This window comes from Lithohypha guttulata, assembly GCF_036872675.1.
Source record: "Lithohypha guttulata strain CCFEE 5908 chromosome Unknown scaffold_1, whole genome shotgun sequence".
Classification (NCBI taxonomy): domain Eukaryota; kingdom Fungi; phylum Ascomycota; class Eurotiomycetes; order Chaetothyriales; family Trichomeriaceae; genus Lithohypha; species Lithohypha guttulata.
Genome location: NW_027042750.1, coordinates 2,254,292 through 2,276,773, shown reverse-complemented (window position 1 = coordinate 2,276,773; position 22,482 = coordinate 2,254,292). Strand labels below are relative to the sequence as shown.

General features: G+C 48.7%; 8 protein-coding genes and 1 non-coding gene across 9 annotated transcripts; 5 read left to right on the top strand and 4 right to left on the bottom strand.

Annotated features, from left to right (window-relative positions):
* Positions 1 to 259: 259 nt before the first annotated feature.
* On the bottom strand, positions 260 to 899 carry ERG2 (C-8 sterol isomerase; the record flags this gene model as incomplete). The annotated part of the gene is made up of 2 exons (XM_064895207.1): positions 260 to 529; positions 579 to 899. The coding sequence occupies 2 exons, from the start codon at positions 897 to 899 to the stop codon at positions 260 to 262; spliced, it is 591 nt and encodes a 196-aa protein (XP_064757894.1).
* Positions 900 to 4,483: 3,584 nt separating this feature from the next.
* Positions 4,484 to 4,577, top strand: LTR64_000824. The gene has a single exon. It is a non-coding gene; the product is annotated as a tRNA-Phe (tRNA).
* A 341-nt stretch (positions 4,578 to 4,918) lies between these two features.
* On the top strand, positions 4,919 to 5,701 carry LTR64_000823 (uncharacterized protein; the record flags this gene model as incomplete). The annotated part of the gene is made up of 2 exons (XM_064895206.1): positions 4,919 to 4,994; positions 5,049 to 5,701. 2 exons carry the CDS (start codon positions 4,919 to 4,921, stop codon positions 5,699 to 5,701), a joined length of 729 nt encoding a protein of 242 aa, XP_064757893.1.
* Positions 5,702 to 6,150: 449 nt separating this feature from the next.
* Positions 6,151 to 7,765, bottom strand: LTR64_000822 (uncharacterized protein; the record flags this gene model as incomplete). Its single annotated transcript, XM_064895205.1, has 2 exons — positions 6,151 to 7,664; positions 7,732 to 7,765. The coding sequence occupies 2 exons, from the start codon at positions 7,763 to 7,765 to the stop codon at positions 6,151 to 6,153; spliced, it is 1,548 nt and encodes a 515-aa protein (XP_064757892.1).
* Positions 7,766 to 8,467: 702 nt separating this feature from the next.
* On the top strand, positions 8,468 to 11,263 carry TPS2 (threalose-6-phosphate phosphatase; the record flags this gene model as incomplete). The annotated part of the gene is made up of 2 exons (XM_064895204.1): positions 8,468 to 11,063; positions 11,112 to 11,263. 2 exons carry the CDS (start codon positions 8,468 to 8,470, stop codon positions 11,261 to 11,263), a joined length of 2,748 nt encoding a protein of 915 aa, XP_064757891.1.
* Positions 11,264 to 11,525: 262 nt separating this feature from the next.
* LTR64_000820 (uncharacterized protein) lies at positions 11,526 to 13,925 on the bottom strand (the record flags this gene model as incomplete). The annotated part of the gene is made up of 1 exon (XM_064895203.1): positions 11,526 to 13,925. The coding sequence occupies one exon, from the start codon at positions 13,923 to 13,925 to the stop codon at positions 11,526 to 11,528; it is 2,400 nt and encodes a 799-aa protein (XP_064757890.1).
* A 2,609-nt stretch (positions 13,926 to 16,534) lies between these two features.
* On the top strand, positions 16,535 to 18,058 carry LTR64_000819 (uncharacterized protein; the record flags this gene model as incomplete). Its single annotated transcript, XM_064895202.1, has 4 exons — positions 16,535 to 17,042; positions 17,093 to 17,289; positions 17,340 to 17,709; positions 17,763 to 18,058. The coding sequence occupies 4 exons, from the start codon at positions 16,535 to 16,537 to the stop codon at positions 18,056 to 18,058; spliced, it is 1,371 nt and encodes a 456-aa protein (XP_064757889.1).
* A 350-nt stretch (positions 18,059 to 18,408) lies between these two features.
* On the bottom strand, positions 18,409 to 19,896 carry LTR64_000818 (uncharacterized protein; the record flags this gene model as incomplete). Its single annotated transcript, XM_064895201.1, has 1 exon — positions 18,409 to 19,896. The coding sequence occupies one exon, from the start codon at positions 19,894 to 19,896 to the stop codon at positions 18,409 to 18,411; it is 1,488 nt and encodes a 495-aa protein (XP_064757888.1).
* A 651-nt stretch (positions 19,897 to 20,547) lies between these two features.
* On the top strand, positions 20,548 to 22,203 carry LTR64_000817 (uncharacterized protein; the record flags this gene model as incomplete). Its single annotated transcript, XM_064895200.1, has 1 exon — positions 20,548 to 22,203. One exon carries the CDS (start codon positions 20,548 to 20,550, stop codon positions 22,201 to 22,203), a length of 1,656 nt encoding a protein of 551 aa, XP_064757887.1.
* Positions 22,204 to 22,482: the final 279 nt, after the last annotated feature.

The window sequence follows — 22,482 nt, the reverse complement described above, 5'->3', positions numbered from 1 at the left end:
AAACACGAAGGACCACCCGTCGCGCAGGCAATATCGTCCTCTGACTCTATCTCGCCAGCAAAATGCATAGCCATTCGCAAATTGAGTCTCGGGCTCCATTGTTGTCTAGACAGATAACATTGTGAAAGAACTTCACGGATTAGAGGCACACGACATATTGACACAGATGAGAGAGATCGCATTTGGCTAGCGCTGGACAGAAGACTATACGCAGTAGCATCGTGGTAGTACACGATTCTTGCGCAGACATTACTGCCACTCATATCTTTCCAGCGAGTAGATTCCTGATCATTTCCCTGCCAGTAATATACACCGTCCTCCACAGTGTGTGCACGTCCAAAGTGCTGAAAAAGGTGTCTGCGAAACCGAATGGAAGCATCCCAGGAATGAACCCCTGAGCGAGTTCCAAGGCCCAGCACCCCTTGTGCATTTTGTATTGTTTGACCTGTCCACGACGCAAATGGTGGACTGAACCCTTAGGGTATTCCTCCATTACTAATGAGTGAGCTGCCGCTGCCCACTGTGCTCCCTAAGCCACGTGTTAGGGGTGCGCACACAGTAGGAAGAAGTCAACTTACTTCGAGAATGTGAAAGTAATCATCGGCAGTATGTCGCCCGGTATGGCCTTCGGTGCCGACACTTGAGCCAAATATGATGAGGTACTCAGTAATGGACGCATGAATCAGGTACATCGAGCCCATGGCACCTCCTGCATTGTTGAACAACCACTCGTCGGCATATGGTGAAACACCTGACTGCATAGAAATTTCATCTGGAAAGGGGCTGACAGTGATGTGCTTGGAACCATGCGTATCGCGAAGAGATGTCACTATGTGATTGATTGCTCCAGCGGTTGAGTTGGGATATTTTACGAGAGCATCCTCAAAGAGTACTTGCATCTTATGTGGCTCGAAGATGTACAATTTGGGCTAAGCACATTAGCTGTGCTGTATGTACCTCAGCTACAGTTGCATGATATACCTGATAGCTCGTGAACATTTGCCATAACGGGTAGATGACTGCGACGAGTGCCACAAAATATGCGAGCCTCGAAGATAATGCCGTCGATGTCTTTTTCACGGCCATATCGCGCGGTAATAGCCCCTGAGCCTCCTAGCTTCTTCGCGATAGTCGAGGTATAAGAGAACAGTGCTCCTGTATCTGAGGGTCTAGTTGTTGACAAGTCAATACGTAACTGTTGACAAATCGTTGGATGGTCTATATCTCAAAATTTCATCGTATAAGATTGTGTTGGCAGTGTATCAGTCCCCCTTGATCAACCGAAGCTCTGCCGCAGAAGCTTGGTCGGCACCGGCATCCGGATACTTTCTTGTCCGAATGAAGCCACAACTTTGATGGAAGACTTTCCATGTTCAGTTCTGTCTGCATGTTAACATGTATGCCTACCTCAATAATACTGCATTGGGATCTTCCTGAACACAAGCTCGATCTGCACAACCACGACTGAGAGATACCACTCCTATGCGCCATACACGATGCAGTTACAGTACTTATGACGGGACGTACCTCTGGAAAATTGTATACACGTCTTTTTGGAGAAGTGGAATATTGCATTGCGTGCGACGAGAGGAGTTCTCCGTCTCGCATATCGAGGCTCAGAAGCTTGGCCAATCTCACTATGTCTACTGACTCTTTCTCCAAAAAAGCCCCCCTTCCCCTCCACATAATATCTGCTTGATGAATTTCTAAGCAGTTCACGTAGTACTGATGAGTAAACAGAGCGATTGTGAGTGCATCGCTGTGTAACAATGCCATCGTGACGTGGAGATCTCTTTGCTTACGACAAGCGCGAAGCTTGTGCGTGCAGATCACCTGCCAAGCATACCGGGGTGAAGACCGCGGCTTCCGTGGAATTTTGAGTTGTGACACTTTTGGTCCAACCACTGCTTGACACCATCCTTTGCTGCGGTCACCTCACTTCAATCCTCCTATCCATGTCGTGCTGTGTTCCCCCACAAGTGATGCTCAAGTCCGTAGAGTTGAATGTCCTAAACACCGTACTCAAATCATTGCAGTACCGAAACCAAAATTGGGTATCATAATCGAAGAACGAACACGCTCGCTTTGCTAAAACAGAATTCGAATCGTAAGTGTTTCCTTTCAGTGACCTCGTGTTTGACTCCTGCAAAGGGAAAGACCATCTTCATCGTCTTCGTCGTCGTAAGCAAAGCCATATTCGTCAACCTCTGGCCTCGCGTCTCGTTTCGGCACTTCTAACGTCGCCCAGGCGATGTGCTGTGATTTCGGTTTGTGATATGTTGGTTGAGGACTTGGTGGAGGTGAGTTGCGAATGGCATTCTCGACAGCCTCTAATAGTTGTGCTGTGCCCAATCTCTGTCTCAAATCCAACTTCGATGAGCTTGAACTGGATTTCCTTCTGGCGACGGAAGCCAGGTTGTATGTTTGATCTAAAGACATCTGAGAGATATCCATTGTTGGTACTTTGAACATGTTTAACGTTCCAACACGGATGTGGTGTTTTTGTAAGAGTTGGAGATGGCAAGATCAAACAGCAGCAAGTCTAGTGATAATATGTGCTGTAAACCCAGGCTTCACCGCTAGTGTTTAACAATCTGAGCGGTTGATAAACCTAAACCGGAAGACGGCACTTTTGTTAGGATAGGGTTTGTTGCAGAATGGTTGCAGATGCAATGCAGGTCGATTACTTGGCAGTCTTTTTCAAGACCAAGGTCGTACTTCTTCAAGGAGGAAATTTTGCGCTCCCAATATAGATCGTGAAGAATTTGCCTATCTGATGGCGAGAGAAATTTTTGTTATAGGACTGCAAAACTTCCTGTGAGGTGGACTCATGACGGATATGTATTAGCAGTCGCCTCAAACGTACAGTAATTGTACAATCACGACATGCAGATGGAGTTTAGGAAGTAAAGCTTATTGCAACATTAAGTGCGTTGCAGGGCGGCTTGCTGACGCGACATGCCACGGCGACTGACTCACGATTGAGCATTGGCAGTGATTCTGACCAATCGCGTTCGTCGCTGATAAAGCGTGCAAGACAATTCCGCAGAACGAAGAGCTACTGCCCGGCATTGGCAGGACATTGCTCCGTAAGCCGAGAGTCATCAGCCTTCGTAAGTTTTGAACATCGTACTTTCCTCGGAGAGAAAAGATCTCATGCCGCTTCATGGGCAGGGTGTTTTACCTGAAACAGCAGATTTGCCAACGCCTATCCCGACAGAAGGTTAGTCGAGCCTGAAAGGTCAGCATGTTTCAATATCCATTAATCCTATCAACCACTTTCGTAGATTACAATCTTCAAATATCGTATCACTCCTGGACGTTACCGAGTAGTACACTTCGGTGTAGCGGCGACAGTTGAGCTTGAGCGCAGCCAAGCCTTTATCGGACAGATTCCACCGAGATCTCCTCCTGATCGAAACGCAGTGGATCGACTTTCGGACGAAAACTTCAAGAGGACTGTAGCGAGGATGAAACTGCGAAACACACATCCACGACGTCTCCGTCGAAGGAATTCCATTACACAACTGACTAGAGTTTCTACTTGCCACGAGCTGGCGTGCACAGCTGAGGCTAACGGAGCAACGGGAGCGGAAACTGGTCGAGGTAAGAAGCTTTTGCCTTGTTGCTGAAACTGAATCGACATGTGCAATTTGATGCTTGTCAAGCCTAGTCAATCTAGCAGACTTTGCTACCATGGTGTCCCGCATTAGTTCTGATGGTCTGAAGGCTTTTCAGAAGAACGAGGCCAGGCACTGCTGCACACGAATCCATTCTGATATGCTAGGAACTATCCGAGAACATTTCGGGCACTACCGAGTTTCCAGTATCTGTACGCTGGGTAGCCTCTGAACGCCTCGCCGAACATCTTACGACGGTGATTTCCATCATCATGCCGTATCGCATGTGAAAGGCTTCGACGAACAATGCTAAGTTGGTCTAGATCAGATTTGCACGTGTTTTTGCAAAACCTTCGATAGCAAGGATTGATGTGGTGAGGATTTTGTACAGTGGAGCACTTTACAGGAGCATTCACCATCTCTGACCGCTCATGTCTAGCCCTCTACTGATGTCCCTTCAAGGCCTCACAACATTGTTGTCAAGTTGCAGTAGAAGTGGTCGAAGTTGAGTTCGCAGCCTCGCATGGATGGGCGATCGCCATATTCATGACCGCAAGATGTAGTTGTAAGAACGTACTCTAGCTCCGCGAGCAACAACGTACGATTGACCATATTGGCCAGTGATTCCAAAGCTAGAGTGCTTTATCGTGATCTTGCTAACTCAGATGTCCTAACGACACGAAGTCAACCAAACTATACTGTGTTCACAACAGCTCGAAGGGGATGAAGTTCGAACTTCTTGGCGTTCAAGACCTAACGTACCACAAAAAGCTCCGAGAACTCCCGAGACAACAACCTGTGGAATCGTGGTGCTGCTGTTGAACACGAATATATTTTTGTACCCCATAATTTTGTGTCTGTTCGCACCAATAGCTCAGCTGGGAGAGCGCCAGACTGAAGTTTGAACTTCAGTTCCAAGTAATCTGGAGGTCAGGCGTTCGATCCGCCTTTGGGGCATCTTGCATTACGCGAATTTCTTTTTGCTTGAATCTGCTCTTTTTCTTTTCGGCTCAACACACAATAAGACACGACTGAAGACAAGGATTGATGATGTGCATCAAGTTCTTGGAGAGGATGCGAACTCGACTGCCACAGCATCATTGGCGCTAGTGAATGATGTCGTTAGTAGGGAATTGATTTCTGCCTTGCACTTGCCGTAATTGTTGTTATCGATTGCCTACTTTGCGAAGCAGTTGTTCGAGAGCTACTTCTTCCCGTGGGTAGCTACACACCAGGATGCCTGTTCTTTATCCATATAGCTCCTTGCCTTCTACTCTCTGCGATCCCCATTGTCAAGAATGAGTGAAGTCAGCACTAATCTCCACTCGCCTCGGGCCTACGAAGATGACTTCTCTGACACCTCGAGCTTCTACGGTGGGTGAATTCGACAGGGTATGCAGTATATGACGAAGTAATTGACTCTGCCAGGTGATAGTGCAACAAAACAAAGATACCAGAAGAAGGCTCGGCAGAAGAGCGATCATGGACGAATTCAAGAATGGAATGTACAGGTTGTCGCTGCAAAGGCTATGCAACGAGAACACCAGTCACTGGTTACGAAGAAGCGAAAGAACAACGATGGCAGTGAAAACAACCTGAAAAGAAGACGTCTCAATGAAGGTCAGGATACAGCAAGACCGGTCAATCAATTAAGTACAGTTCAAAGACAACACAATATACATGAGGGCAACCCAGCCGCCTTGCAACTTGGTGAGTCTGTAGACGACTTCTTAAAAAGATTGGTGCCCTCTTCAGGCGCGACAGGTGAGCCCTGGATCTGGTGTGCCAACTTCAGTGCCGAGCACGGTGAGGCTTCAGATCTTGCATCGTACAGACAAATAGGCACCGGACTGCTTGACCAGTATTCGGCCAAACGCAATGAGCTTGAATCGATACAACCAGCGAAAACTGCCGGAATCATTACTCGAATGCTGGGACCTTACCGAGATAAACTTCGGGAAGACATCATTCAAACAGGTAAGATTGCTCCGAATGGGTACTGGATGTGCTCATCAGTCGTGTTTGTGCTACTGCTAACCGATCTTGCAGCTAGAAGGTACAACGTGATAGCCGGGAAGTGATGCTGTTTTCAACTTCCGACTCGGTAGACAGGTACTGGGCCAAAGTAGTGAGTGCTACCGTCGAAGGTAGGCTTGGCATATCTGCAAAGGTGTCAACACGTCCAGACAATCCTGGTCGCCCCACGCAAGTGATCTGTGTATACACCAGAGACTTCAAGGAAGAGGCAGATATTAAAAGAGTCTTGGTGGAGTTGGTCAAGCTGAAGCTTGCGCCTGTTGTGCTCGGTCCACTGCAAAAAGGCGCTAGCAATGTCAGAAAACAAATTTGGTATAAACCTGACTGCTACACATACCTGGATCTCATGAGTAACAACGAGTTCAAGCTCAAGCCAACCTTGTATGGCACAGGCGATTTGTTGACTAGAGCGGATCTTGAAACAACCTGAACAATATGGTGGCTGTGACATGTTTGAAGGAGAGAAGCCAAAGCTATCAAGATTGCTCGAGTGCTATGGTCGCACTCTCTTCCGTTCGAGATTGTACATGCTGTAATCACCTTCTATCAGCGAGCGCAGCAGTGATGGAGGCTCTTTTGCGGAAAGGCCAGTACGCCGAATGGTGTCATTCCATTCCGCCATATCTTTCTTCAAGCTTGCATGAATTTCCATTAGAGTGGCCTGTATATGCTTGATTGTGCTTGCTGATCGACCCAGATCATTACGAAGGTCCGCAGGATCGTGTAGGACCATCATGAAGTCTCCACTCCTAGATTTATGAAGATGGCCTAATTTTTTGCGCACGTCAAACAAGACTGGTTGAGCATCAGTAGGATCTTGGGCAACAGCGGAGATTGTGTTATCGATAGTTTCCTCATCTTCGAAGTATTTCGACAATCGCTCGTCACCAATAAGTGAACCAGTAAGGTGGGCACCTGGAACATGAGTCACACCAGTCTTGTAGAAGTCCATATTCGACCAGAATTCCAAGAACTTAATAAGATTGTGACCGAGATTGTGCGGATCCGAGTCTAGAGCGTTCCTCTTCAGGCAAACAGCAATCATGATGAAAAGTGGGTATGAAGTTAGTCCGCCTTTGGAGCCACGGGTCAAGCCTCGCATCTTGAGCATTTGCTTCAAGATTTTAAACAAGGGCTTGACACTGAGGTAGTCAGAAGCGATTTGCTGTGTGACTTGAAGACTTCGATAGCCGCTGCTGGCACTCTGAATCTGGAACTCTAGTCCAGATGGTCCATGAATGCCTGCGATGATGGGTACAGTTGCGCGCGAAGCGAAGAATGTAGTCATGAATGGTGTGTCTTTCAGTGACCTGCGCCCCATCCCCCTAGAAAGTTGATGCATGATCCTTGAAGTAACAGTTTTAAAAGTCTCTCCATCCTGACCATTCATCATCAGATTGACATCAATGTCAGAGAGTGGACTTGCCAATCCAGTGGCACGAGAACCGATTACATCGAAGCGGAGGAAATTCCGATGGCACTTTTGCACCCATGTTTCAAGCTCTTCAATAATAGCAGCAACTGCCGCATCTTCTCGTGCGGTAGGTGTGAAAAAGGCGTCGGCAGCTCGAATCTCATCTGTGAGTCTATCCCCAGCACGCAATCGAGATGGTCCAGCCGCATCCAGCTCTTTCATCCAGGGCAGGCGCAGATAACGGTGTACATCTCCAACGATGACCCAGTCGAAGGCCAACCCTTGAGCATGTCCTTTGTAGTCTTCTCTGGTTCGAGTCACCTCTACACTGGAGGCGTCACGATTCAGATCAAGATGTTTAGTTTTGTAATGGCGCTCTGTTCTCACTGGACCTTCACCAGCGGTACGAACGCGCTGGATAGGTATACTCTCTGCATTGGCCTCGCGATGAGCTTGCAACGTATCGGAGAGGCTATGTGTGTGAATGACTTGTCTGTCGTCGAGGCGAATCCATCCTGCCTCTGGCTGATTGCGTGTTCCCACCTTTCGCGGCTCTCCTGTCGTTCTGTTGTGCTCGCTGACGTTTTCAGTTTCTGTAGTATAAGAGCGTTGCACGTGCGCGTCGAGCCAGGTAGGACTACCACGTGAGAATAGTATTACCCGCCGTAATGGCCTTGTTGCCATTGCACTCCATGTCGACCTAGCTCGCATGGACAACTATGACCTTGGCTGGTGATGTTACTAGCGAGGCCGTTTAAACTCAAGGACAACCACTTCCGACTTTCCAAACAGACTGATGAGCTGCTGCATGGAAGGTCGGCCGACACATCCGCCCACAGTCGGCAGCTTCTATCCAACCAATAAAAACTTGCTTCTGAAGCGACTCTCCCTGATGTTTTGAATCCATGTTCCTACTTCTTGGTCAATGCTGGACTATTTTCCCAACATCGACGTAATGCTTGGGTCTTGCATATTGGGCGGGACTGCACGTGGATTTGCAACTACCCAGTCACGATGTAGCCTTCAAAAGTTGTTCCTGACATGCCGTTAAGTGGCTCTTTCCTGTTGCGGTACCGTGTTTTCAAACCCTGCCTCAACAACTAAAAACTTCACACTTCTCGCTTCACGATATGGCTGACTGTGCATTTTCACAGGAGTGCTGACTGAACGTAGTCATGCTCTGATTGAAGTACGAGAAGAGCGAAATTGTTTCACAGAGCCCTGTAGGGCCGTCGAGCAGGTCGTCGATCGTTGAGCCTCTGTCTACATTCATTTGTTTGCCTTTATGCGTGCTTTGGCGCTCTTTCAGCTGGTATCGGGAGCTACAGCGAAAGAGGTCTACCCTCTGCAAAATTATTGTCAAACTATCTTGTCTCGGACTGCTAAATAACCAAGTATGGCTGGGAATGAGCCTCAGGACTCTAATCAGTCCGTTAGTGCTGCCATCCCTGGTCGAGCATCCATACCGGACACACCATCGCTCAGCTTTGTCCTTCATACAGCCGACGCTTACTTCGACATTCCAGACCCCAAATCTCAGCCCCCTCCTGCCACGACTCAAGCATCTGCTACAGCCCCAAATGTCAATGGAGAGTCAATGAAGCCATCCGAAACCACCCAGCCGCTCAATCTGAAGGCACTCAAAGAGTACGAGAAGCTTGGTCTCACTGGCAATGTCATTAGCGCGTGCGCAAACATCCCATATGCTGTCGGCATTACGAAGGATGGCAAATTTGAGCTGACGCCTCGGCCAGGCAAATCAATGCTGCGTGATTCTCTATCGTACTTGTCGTCCTCAAACTTATGGAAACACACTGTTGTTGGGTGGACTGGAGAGGTACTGCCTGCTCTCAGCGCTGAATTTGGTGAGCTACTCACTCGGAAAGACTTACTAGGTCCATCATCTCCGACCGGCGAGGGCAGACAATTGGGCAGTGTTGCTGTTCACGACGTTAGTGGCTCTGGTTTCAACAGTGCATTCATACAACACTTCAAGGACAATGAACCCAGCATTCGAGATATCCTCATAACGAAAGATCGGCGACTGGAATTGGAGACTTTGCTGGAGCACGCTTTCAAAGATAAAATAGTCCCGGTCTGGCTAGGTGAACGGACCGATGACAGACACGATACCTTGCTCCTCAAGGACCAAACTCGATGGAAAAGATATGCCGAGGAAGATCTTTACCAAAATCTCCATTCCAACATAGATCGCGAAGATGAGAGAGCCGACACAGCGCAGACATTTGCAGACTACAAGAGGTTGAACGAGTCTGTAGCGGACGGCATCATCAAAGCCTACAAACCGGGCGACATCATCTGGATCCACGACTACCAGCTCATGCTGCTGCCAGAGATTGTACGAAGACGAATTCCGTCAGCTTATATAGCATATTTCCACCACACCAATTTGCCTCCGAAAGAGATCCTCACAATGCTCCCACGACATACGGAGGTATTGAAAGGTGTAATAGGTGCGTCCGTCGTCGGTGTAGCCAGCGATGGCCTTCGTCACTACGTCGAAGACTACTACCGCTCTTCACTGAAGCTTACTGGAGATGGCAATGGAGTGGTTAAAACGGGTGGCCGCCACATTAGCTTGATCAACGTACCTGTTGGCATGGACATTACTGTTGTTCAGCAAGCTGCATATGGTGAGGCGAAGGTGGAGGAATATATGCATGAGATATCACGCAGATATTCTGACAAGAAGCTTATTGTAGCACGCATCCATCCAGACCGACCAGAGGGTACAGATTTCCTGCTTAGAGCCTTCGAATACCTTCTAGAACAATACCCCGAATGGAAATCGCGAGCTATACTGGTCTTGCTGAGCAATCCAGAGTCAATACACCATTCTTCGAAGTCTCGGACCAGTAGAGCTGATACTGCGCTACATGTTGTGAACATAAACAGCCGCTTCGGGTCTCTAGTCCATCAACCTATTGTTTACCTCAACCTCAAGATACCAGCGCCAGAATATTATGCTCTGCTGAGATTGGCTGATGTTGGAGTGGTCGCGAGTGACTACGAAGGCGTTAGCACAATGAGCATGGAGTTTATCGTCTGCCAGCAAGAGAAGTTCAGCCCTCTATTTGTCTCGGAGAAATCGATCATCAGCGACGATACTAGCTCTGCAGCTGTAGACCAATCTGCCCAGGCTGCGAACACTGCCACCACAATTCGAAATGGTCTCGCCATGTCCGACGAAGTCAAGCAATCCAAGCACAAGGCACTCCTGCATTACTTCTCAGAACATAATGTCGCCTCTTTTACGAATGAGTTCCTGACGAAAGCCTGTGCATCGTTCGCTAAGTATTGCCCATACGAAAACGCGGCAGAACTCGAGCAGGCCGTCCTTCTGAAGGCCTACCAAAGTTCGCAAACACGTCTCTTCATGTTCGACTACGATGGTACCCTCACACCTATCGTCAGTGACCCCGACGCTGCTCTCCCTTCTGCAAAACTACTACAGGCACTGCAGAAGCTAGCATCCAACAAGCAGAACAAAGTTTGGATCATCAGTGGCCGAAGCCGGGCTTTTCTATCCAAAACCTTCGGCGATATCAAAGGACTTGGCTTGTCAGCTGAGCACGGATCTTTTCTCCGCAAGCCAGGCGACGAGACATGGGAAAATCTCGCTGCAAGCATGGACATGGGTTGGAAGGCCGAAACAGACAAGTTGTTCATGTCTTTGTGCGAAAAGACTGATGGCGCTTGGATCGAGCGAAAGGAGGTAGCTATAGTATGGCACTACCGTAATGCCATCGACCACGATGCTTGTCTTGCCAGAGCAGTAGAGGCAAAAGCCTTACTTGAGGGCGAGTACCTTAAAGCCTGGGACGTCGAAGTCATGCTTGGCAAAGCCAACGTGGAGGTCAGACCACGTTTTCTCAACAAAGGAGTTATGGCTGCCAGGTTGGTCCAAGAGACTTTTGCAAACGGCACAAGTGGGTTCGTACTGTGCGCAGGAGACGATACCACTGATGAAGGTGAGTCATTCCACATCGTCCATAATACTAAAGCTGACTGATAGGCAGACATGTTCCGGGCTCTACTATCCAGCAAACTCAAGATGGACAATGTTTTCACGTGCTTGATCGCGAGAGATGGCAAGCCAAGTCTGGGCTATTATCGAGTCAAAGAGCCAGCTGATCTAGTCGAGGCTGTTGCTATACTCAGTGAGCAATAAAACACGAGCGAATGGGAGGAGGCGTGTGGTTTGGTAAGGTATAGACCAGAAGGACATGACTTATGAGTAACGAGCCGATAACGATGACCTACAGAAAGAAATACTTGGTCTTTGGCAGCGATTACTACTTTGCCGTTCAAGGTCTCAATCGAGATTCCCAAAATAAATAGATTGAAGGTGGCATAGAACATGATGACAAGCTACACAAGGGATACGTTCATTATTGCCAATAAGACTGAGTAAGCCATTCTGTACGACACACTCATCCTGCTAGAATATTAGACGACCTCTCCTTGCAATCGTCTTTACTCTCGTCAGGACCTACCTTAACATCCCAATTCACAGCATCAAACCCCTTCCCATAAACCGCATTCCAATCCCACTCGGAACCTGACAAACGATTCTCCTTCCCAAAACCGATAATCATCTCTTCACCAACAACACCCGCCTCGTTCCCTTTCAGAATCGCTCGTGCGTCCTCCCTGGTGCGGCCAGTAGATCCCTGACCCCAAATAAGCCGGTTTTGCAGGTCGACGAATGTCCCGATATGTCGAAAGGTAAGACTGATGCGCTCGCCGCCGAACGCGAGCTCGTCGTCGGATTTTTCGCACATGGGGCGCTTGTCAGCGCGAATACTATGGAGCCAGTTTGCATTTGTCTTTTCGCCGAGGACGAAGATGCTGTTGTGTGGTAGTTTTATGCGTTGAGCTGCTCGTGGTTGGTATTCTGATTCAGGAGGTAGGGGTGCTGTGGGCGCCATGTTGCCGTTTTTGGTAGAACGTGTAGTGGATGGCTGGGAAGATCTCTTCGTTCGCAGTGTCATTGTACGCATTGCTCCTATACTCAGATTGACGATGCTGGAGTCACGGACGATGTCTAATGTCTTATCGCTGTGTTCACTGATATTGTCCTCGCCGTTGCGGTAGAGTTGAATGAGGACGTGGTTCAGCTTGTGGCCGACTTTCTGCTCACAGGCCCGACGAAGCTGGTCGACCGTCTCGTCGAAAGGTAGCAGAGGTGGAGATTCATCTGCTGGATGTCTGTAGATTGGAATACTTCCGTCCTCGGCGATTGTGCCTTGTACAGCAACGAGACGTGGTACTGCACCTGTACGGTGGTACATCTTCTGCCATGTGACGTCATTCTTGAGTTTTGTAAAGGCTCGATCAGCTTCCTGTTTAGACAGAACATCGTGGATGACCATTGACTCTCCGTCACCGACTTGTTCATCCGGTTCAAGATATGTGGGATCATACTTCTTTTTGCGTCGTTTGACATCGTGATCTACCTTAGGACTTCTGGAGTTCGTGGTCATGGCAGGCTGCGACGAGGCGCGATCTGCAGCAGGCGGTCTGCGATCCGAGTGTTGTGCCGTTTCGATGTGACTTGTCGAATGAGCCTGTCCCATGGCCGATAGTGTTGAACAGTTTTGCTTCGAGATCGCAGACGGGCTTTCTTGTATACTTCTTTGCGCTGCCAAAGACTTAGAAGCCGATATGGTCTTAGTTGATGAATCAGGCTCTGCCCGCGGTTCGGCGTCTGGAGCAGACGTCCTTGAACTTGGTCGATTCACTTCTTCAGATTCTTCTCTGTTACTCGCTGAACGCTTGCGTGACGGTGGACGGCGAGCGTCTGCATCTCTTATACATGACTCATTATGCTGCGGCATGGTGTCATGTGTCACATTGCTGCCTGCACTTCGAAATGACGAGCGGTTCCTATAGTCCTGCATTGTAGCTGGTTGTTTCTCTGTCTCGCTGTCACTTTCTACGGTGGTAATCCACTGGCTTACCTTTTGTGAGCGTGACAGCTGACCCCGACCTCCAAGTTGTTGTTGAGTTGTTTGAAATTCTCTGGTATATCGGTTGGCAGGAATGACATCGCCCAATAGGCCATGCAAGTCGTCCATTAGCTCTTGGTAATCGATGCCACTCGCACCCAGATCATCAGCCATCTGTCTCATTGCTTGGAGGTGACAAGTATAATTGCGAAATCCCAGGCAGTCCTCGATAAGTGTAACATTGAAGCCTTGCTGTGCAGCGTCAAGGACAGTCGCGTGAACGCCAATGTTTGTTAGTGAGCCACATATATAGAGGTCGTTCACAAGGCGAGCTCGAAGCTTTAAGAGGAACGAAAAGTCTGCGAGAGCTGAGTATTGGAATTTATTCAGTATCAAGTCCTTCTGCTGGTCCAAAGATGACACGAGCTCGGAGGAAAGCTCAGATCCATTGGTGCCCGCCAAACAACATCTCTCTGATACAGGCGTCCTTGGGCTGAGGAAGGCTTCGTCGTCGTCTTGTACAGCAGGTAATCGTCTTCGTCGTCGAGTTTCATCGATCGATTTATTGTCAGTAGTGGATACATCGTCGCGAGGTCGTTGTGCTAGATGTTCGGCCAAGCTTTTGGTAAGAATGCTGTAGCCGCCAGTCTGGGGCGATAATGATGAACACGGATGCTGAAAGACTGTTTTCACCCAGATCACTTCGCCATCTTCTCGAAATTTGTTAGCCAGAGTAGGTAATTTCGACACGAAAGTTGCTGTGTTCGGCACGTAGAGCTTCCCTGCAGGTGCAGTAAACTCGTTCTGAAAATCTATAAGTAGGAGTGCCTTTTTAGTAGCGACTTTCGGGCCTCGCGGCGTAGACGCAGGCGGGAACAGCATTACTGACACATGAGCTAGTGAAGCGCATGATAGTGGGTAGAAGGAGCTGCGGACCGTTGTGAGAAGTTTGTACGTGTAGAAGGGAAATGCTATAGAATCAGGAGAGCTGATAGAAGTGGTGCTTGCTGCTTAACAGCATTGCTCATTCCGTCATCGAACTGCTTGCAGAGTAAGTTGATTCTTGTAAGACTGGGCCGTAACTTCGACCTCCAGTGCCGCAGGGGAGAGTGGCTGGACAAAAGGACATGAGAGGCGGTGTAGATAGAAAAAGGTCGATTATCGAGGATGCGGGACAGAGCACGTAAGATAGTGTAACTTCTTGAGCTACATGGATTTGGCCAGTCTGCGGCAGTAAGCAGCACCAATAGAAGCAAGGCTTGGTAAGATTGGACAACGCAACAGGGTTGACTTGGGGTGACTTGAAGCAGGACTTTGCATGGTGAATGCTTTGATAAGCTTCCAAGGAGAAAAACAAGCGTGAGCATTGATGAACGATCATGGAGACTGCATGCCGGAGTCGGTGGCGCACGGAGGGGCCCGAATAGCGTACAGATCAAGAAATGCTGCAGGGTCATGCCATTGTGCTTCATAACGAGTGGCATAGAAACGTAGATCAAACTATCGGCAGATGAGGTGCATACTGACGAACAAGGACGATTCAAGGGGATGACGAAACTGCACGCGCTTCTTGCAGTACAGTGCTCGACAAAATCTCCCCTGGCAAGAGCAAGGGACGATGTGCCAGGTGCTTTGACTCGACTTTGCAAAGCCGCGCCAATCGAAAGAAGAGTTCAGCTAGCCAGGACAACAGCCTGAAAATAGCCGCCTGCAATGCGAGACCCATGTAACTGCCAACACGGTGGTTTCGACGAGCTCAGAAAACTACATACGACATTACCCCAGAGTGGGGCTGTCTTACTTAATATTGCAGAATGAGATTAGATTGATGAATCTAAGGATGCTCGCCACCTTGCATCCGTACTGGGTGTCATCGTGCTCGAGTACGGGTAAGGTCGACAGGATGTCGACAGTCGTTCAGGGCAGAAAGTACTGATTAGCAGCATCGCTTGATGGTAGAGCTTGCACCGAAGCCATTGCATTGATGATCACTGCTTGTTGCGTACTGGAGCGCATGTCAAACAAATTTTATTAGCAGAGCTTGACCACTCATACAGCGTTTGAGAGTACTGATCTGCAACTCTAAACGCTCGAAGAAGGCCGTGGTCAAATCAAGGATACAGTATAACGGAAAGCATCCGCGTGCCCCTCGTCGATATCGGGAGCTGATCTCTATGAGTTTCTTGCGATATGCATGATTGCCATCCTCGACGGTAGTTTCGTAGTTGTCCACCTTGTTGTTGTGAGAACTCACCATCGGTTCTATTGTTGACAACAACATGGCTAGCGAGCCGGGCCTCATACTGTACCAGTAAGCAGTAGATTGATCGTCTCTTCCTCAGATATGTGCTTCTGTTTCCGCCTCTGCTTCCGAACCTGCTCTGCTTCTCTTGGTGCCACTTCTGGATGGAGAGTTCGGCTCACTTCGGATCTAGACTCCTAAGCCTGATCGTGAAGCGCTTATATGGCTTCAGCTGGGCAGCACCGTTGTTGCTTAAGATCAGTGGTCTGTTAATCATGAATCTCGTGGCATTGCTCGTGTTGTTTCCCTCCACAGGTGTCTGGAGATTTGCCTGCTTCTAATCCAGGTCTGAATCCGGGTCGTCTTCCACAGTTTCTTCGACTCCCATAGCCTTGTCCATACGTTGTTTGACTCGCAGCTTGAGCTCTTCAACTTTAGCCTCCTTGACCAAGCAGGTGGTGTCGTTTATCTCCTCAATAATGTAGGCATTGCCCGATTCTCTATTGATCTCCTGTATCATGGCCATTTGTGGTGGATCGCATTGCACCAGAGCGCCTCTTACAGCTTTAGGCATCTCTCGACTTGTCGTTAAAGGACGAATGAATGTCAGTCAGAGGCGATTGACTCCGAGCCGCGACAGCACGAATCACAGACAGCTGCTGGAATAGAGAGCAAGACAGGAATAACCGTGAAAACGATTGACTCGAAGGAAATAATATCTTGGAGATTAGCTAAAGCGTATCAAGGCATGCACTTCAGCACAAAGCTGTATTATATTCAGTCGACCCAGCTTGCTCTTCGAAACCGGACTTCTACAATTGTGCAACCACTGCAGGATGTGTTTGGCTCTTGAAGTTTTTAGCTGTAACTGCACCTGAGCACAAACACGAGTATTTTCAAAGCGTAGTGCCGCTCAAATGAGGTCATAGTCCATTCTCGCCGGCCAGAAACTCTTCAATCGACGCGCCCAACACGTGGTGAAGTGGTGGTGACTCTTTTCATTCAAGTTTCCTGCTCCTTCACTTCAATTCCAACTGGCCTGAGATTATGTTCCTCAACATAATTGCGTTTACTGTTCGCCGGTTGTGTCAAACTGGAGATGTGTATTGTCACTCTCACCAAAACAATGCGACTAGTATTGCATAGGTTTGTACCTGCATGAGCCCTCTGCACCTTCCTGTAAAAGCTTCCGTCTCTACTCAATTCAGTTACCATCGCTTGGTATACACAATTTTCTGAATCGGAGAAGATGTTTTCACCTCTTTTGTACTTCGTGTCGCTTCTTGGATTCGTTGCTACTGCCAGGTCTATCGTCCTCGACATCAATAATCGCGAATCAATTGTCAATGCGACCGCTCTTCTAGCCCACGGTGTTCAAGAGTTGTACGATGGAAACCGAACCGGAGGCACGTTAGGAAAATGGCACTATCCTCCATATTACTGGTGGGAAAGTGGCGGTGCTTGGGGTGGCATGATGCAATATTGGGCATGGACAAGAGACGAGAGCTATAACCAGGTGATGATGGAAGCACTAGTCTCACAACTCGGTCCCAATTACAACTTCGTCCGCGTCGAGGAGGCACTCGATACTGGAAACGATGACCAGGCATTTTGGGTCTTTGTGGCCATGTCTGCTGCCGAGTACGGTTTTCCACCACCTCCACCTCCTGCTCCAGCGTGGCATGTTGTCGTAGAGAATGCTTGGAACGACTATTTTCGTAGATGGAACACGACTTTCTGTAATGGCGGTCTAAAATGTGGGCTTGACAGGGCAAGAAGTATTCCAGACTGAGCTAACTGTTGCTAGGGCAGTTCTACCCAGCTAATCTAGGCTACGAATACAAGAATTCCATCTCTAATGGTGCATTCTTCCAGCTCTCAGCACGACTTGCTAGGTTCACTGGTAACGCAACTTATGTCGAGTGGGCTGGGAAGATCTGGGACTGGGTCGAGAATATTGGATTAATGTCAACCACATACGACATATACGATGGAACTGATGAGGTCAGTTTCGAGGTACTTTTGTCTTCCATAAAGACACTAACAGCTCGCAGAAGATCAACTGCTCAGCCGTCGACCATCACCAATGGACGTACAACGTGGGTGTCTTCCTCTACGGTGCAGCGATGATGGCAAACTATACGAACAACGTACAGGTCTGGGTCGATCGCACCACGGGTCTCCTTTCAGCCACCGACTCCTTCTTCACACCCTTCACTAATGCCACCAACATCATGTTCGAGGCTGCCTGCGAACTGCAATCCGTGTGCAACGTCGACCAATTGTCCATGAAAGCATATCTTTCACGATGGATGTCAGCCTCCTCGATAGTCGCGCCGTACATCGCGGGTCGAGTTGGCACACTACTTCGAGCGTCAGCTTTGGGGGCTGCAAGTGCCTGTACTAGTGGTACCTATGGTAATAGTAAGCATGATGCATCTTCATCTGTGACAAGTTATCCTAATAACCAAATACAGCCTGTGGCTCCAAGTGGTACATCAATGGTTTCGACAATCTCACTGGCCTCGGACAGCAACTCTCAGCTCTAGAGGTCGTGACTGGCCTTCTAGCGAATGAGTCGGAGCCACCTAGACATATGCCGAATGTCACGATTGCCTATCCCACAATACTGCCCACAACGCTGTCGCCACCTATTGATTCGACATCCACGGCACCACCTTTACACGATCCTCCATCGACTGACAGCGCCTCTAGGAGTGACACTGCTAAGTACGGTGGACTACTCGTGGGTTTGGTGCATCTGCTGCTTTAGGCACGAGGCCGTTAACTCTGCAAAGCACGTTTCCATCGCAACATGATGTGACGACGTTACGAATGACGCTACGATTCCCAGCACTGCTAAGGAGGGCAAGGCAGTTTTGAGCACGTTTTGTGCAGGCGTAAAGATTTTCACAACGTAAATACAACACTGAACATTCTATCTACACAAACCTGTAGATCAATTCCACCATGGATTGAGACAGATTACCTCCCTTGGAACATGCATCGGGAGCTGGCCGTTGAGAATGAACCCTTCCATGACTCTCGTAATTGTGCAGTGGTGCTTTTACACTACTAAGAACCTCAAATCCTGTGATTGACTAACGCCATCACGTTCAATCTTCACATCACAACACATTTATGCGTGCCCTGATAATCCTCACCAAAAAGCTCCTTCCCAGCCTGCAACTCATTCTCCTTCTTCTTCTCATCAACTTCTGCTCTAAACTCTTTTTTCAAAAAGTGCTTGAGGTCCTTGTCAAGATTGTCCTCCGACGCCTCCAGGACCACCCTCTGCCGACAAAGCGGACATTCGTCTTTTTCATCTCTCTGCATACGAATCATACAGCGTATACAGAAGACGTGGTTGCAGCGTAGTCTGACGGGTTTGTAGGTGATGTAGCAGCATATTGGGCAGAGGTAGTCGCTGAGCTGGGGTATTAGACTTAATAGGTTCTGTGAGATGGTGAAAGCGGTTGAACGAGCGAGGTCGTGGGGCGAGACGACGGCCGTAGGATCTGTGTTGAAGTTGCGCAGGAGATCTGCTTTTGTGACTGGTGCCATGGCGTGTAGACTGGTCTTTTTGTCGAATTTCTTCATGATCTTCGCGAGGGCTCTGCGATTTAGTTCTTGGAACTTGAGGAGACGTAGGAGAGTGGTGTTGATGTTCATGAATCGTTCGAGCGCGATGTGTGCTTCTTTGGTTTTGGGTTTGGGTGGGTTGGTGTTAATGTCTCGCAGCTGTTTCTGGAAGAGGGCTAGTTGTTCTTCTGCTTTCTCGGCTGTGCGTGCGCCTGCGTCGGACTCGTGGTCGGACATGAATACTTCGCTTTCGATGTATAGCCGAAAGATTTCTCGCCATATGTCGAGTTCCTTCTTCGACCACTTTGATTTCTGCGCAGAGGCTTTGAGAACTTGTAGATCTCGAGATAGAGACTCAATATCTGTTGTGATGACATGTTGCTCCTCGTGTTGAAGGTTCTCTAGTGCTTTTAGTTCTGCACGTAGGATCTGGAAGAATTCAGAATCCGAGGTCAAGGGGATTTCAATTGTCTCCACCTGTTCCTCATCTTCTGTATTGGCTTCAGAAGTGGTTTCTAGAGAAGTGCCATGCGCGAAGTCTTTGTTGTTATTGTCCACAAGATGACGATCTGGACTCGTGTCAACCGAGGCGGCTGAACTTGAGTTGGATGTTTTCGTTCTGTGAATCTGATCCGGATGAGCTGAAGGCCTCCTGGTTTCGCGTCGTCTGTTTCGTCCAACCTGTTGCAACACCCTCCTAGTGTCCGGACTCAGCCAGGCATCCATTGGCGAACCATCCTTAGGGTCAAGGGCTATTGTTAGCTTAGGGACAAAACGTGGCCCTGATTCTGCAGTGAACTGGTAATGCAGAAGCCGCTGCTCAGAATTGGCAGATGAGTCTGTGACGTTCGTGCCTACATGTTGCCACAAAGCATCAAGCGTTTCAGGATCAAGGCCAAGGTTGTGCAACTCCTCCCTGACTCGTTTGATACACTTCTTGAGCTTCTTGTAGTTGATGGCCGAGTTCACCCATTGTGATGGGAATTCCTCTTTTCGTAGAGCTTCTTGGAACTCGGAGCCGAACTTCATGGTTTCAAGGTGGTTCACGGTCAATCCTTACTGTGCTTGCAATCAACTGCTTTCTACCCGGTGTCATCGTTGAAGATGAGAAGTGCGACAGCGGTAAGGAAGCGAATGTGGAAGACATGTATACTACTTCAACGAGATCGATGCTAGCGTCATCCTCGAAAATTCATCCTTGTAAACCTAGAACTGGCGATGCGATCTGACCAAGGAAATCACCGCCTATATTTCCGCCATCCCGCATTTTGGTTACCATTGAAGTGAGTGATTTGGCCACACCCCAATACGTAAGCTGCAATTGGTGGCACAAATCAAAAATTCAAATCTACTTGCGATGGACGATAGTTAGGGAGCGGAAATTTTCTCACATGGTGGCAGGTGATATGGGCAGACTGTAATTTTTGACAGGCATCTAGGCACCGCCGCAAGACCCACGACTCGGACTAAGATTCCTTGGTCGCGTGGCACAGAGTTTGTCTGGATTCAATTAGTAAAGTTGTTCCTGAGTCATTGTCATATCGTCGTAACCCAGGAGTTCCACCAAGATGTCTTCGTGGTGATCGTAGACGGACGACTGAGATGCAGACGCAGATGCAATGACCCTAGTATTCCTGTTCGACGATCACGGATAGAGCAGACATCTAAGTGTCCATCAACATGGGCCAAGGACAGTCTTCTGCGCATGAGGCGCCCTCTAACGAGGCGCCTGTCAAGCAGGATTACTATGAGCTACTTGGAGTAGAGAGGACAGCCACCGACGATGAGATCAAGAAAGCCTATCGTCGTAAAGCTCTCGAGCTTCATCCCGACCGCAACTATGGCAACGAGGAAGGTGCTACGAAACTCTTCGCCGAAATCCAGGCAGTCTATGAGATTCTATCCGACCCTCAAGAACGAGCCTGGTACGACTCTCATCGCGATGTGTTGCTTCGAGGAGAAGAGGTCGGAGGTGCAGCTGGTGAAGAGTACTCGTATAACATGAAATTGACCACAGCCGATGAAGTCCTGAAATTGATGATGAGGTTCAACAAGAACGTACAATACACCGACTCCCCAAGTGGCTTCTTTGGAGGTCTGAACGATTTTTTCAAGCAGCTAGCTAAAGAGGAGGATATATCGTGTCAATGGCAAGACCTAGACTATGCAGACTATCCGGAATTTGGCGCTAAAGACGACGATTACGAGGATATAGTAAGGCCATTCTATGGTGCTTGGGCTGGCTTTGCAACCAAGAAAAACTATTCCTGGAAAGACCAGTATCGACTCTCGGACGCACCCGATCGCCGCATACGCCGATTGATGGAGAAGGAGAACCAGAAGATTCGAGATGAGGCAATAGCTGAGTATAACGACGCGGTACGGTCGCTGGTTGCATTCGTGCGTAAGCGAGACTCGAGGGTGCAGAAAAATCAAAAGTCAGAGGCCGAGAGACAGAAAATATTACGGGAGTCGGCACAGGCCCAGGCGGCTAGGATGAGAGCAAAGAGGCAAGCTGAGATGGAGAAGAACGCTCAAGGTGGTATCTCTTCATGGGCACATACACCTGCTAAAGACGAGTACGAAGGTGGATTCTCCAGCGAGTCGGAAATTGAAGAGCACGAATATGATTGTGTAGTCTGTGATAAGACTTTCAAAAGTGAGAAGCAGTTCCATGCACATGAGAAGAGTAAAAAGCATATCAAACTGTTGAAAGAGCTGAGACGTGACATGAGGAAGGAGGGTGAAGACCTGGATTTGCAGCCACAGGAGACCATGCCACGAGAGGGGGTACCTGAGGAAGGTCGAGTTACAGAGGGGGACGACAAAGCATCAGAGCATGGTACGGCAAACGGAAATAGAGAGTCAGACGACGAAGCAGACGGTTCCCAAGCACTAGGTGTTCACGATGAGGAAGATTCTCCGCCACCAGATGTACAACCAGTCACAAATGGATCAAGCGAAGACGATGAAGAAGGAGAAGCTCACGACGGCGACTACGCTCCTCGCGAGGCCGTAGCGGATCGATTGGCAGATGAAAGCAGTGCGAATAACCTTGCCAAACCGCTGAACGAAGTCATACTGGACGACACTCCTGCAACGTCTGGTACAGAGACGCCAAAGCTAGGCAAAGCGAAGCAAAAGAAGGCGAAGAAAGCTGCGCAGCAGGCTCAGGCATCTGTCGGAGCTTCAAAACACGCCTGCGCTGTATGCGGCGAACAATTTACCTCGAAAAATGGGTTGTTCGATCACATTCGAGCTGAGGGTCATACTGCCCCAAGGTATGAGGTTCAGACCAAGGAAGGCAAAGGTGGAAAGTCGAAGAAAAAGAAATGAACCTCTAAAGCAGTAGATCTCACCTTTTCCCAGGTCAGGGTTTCAGGAGAAGAACAACAACTCAAAGACTAGCGACAGACACGGGGTCGCGGACGCATCAGCATGCGATTGCAGACTTCAGATCTATGTTTCAATCCTGATTCGATCATTGACTCACAGGGGATGTGAAAGTGCACCTGATGGACTAGAAGAAAGTCGTGTTATACCAGCTACAGAGGTTGCTTCTTTATGGTGCCAGACCTGGTATCCACTATTATGTTACACCTTTCTTCGAAGGAT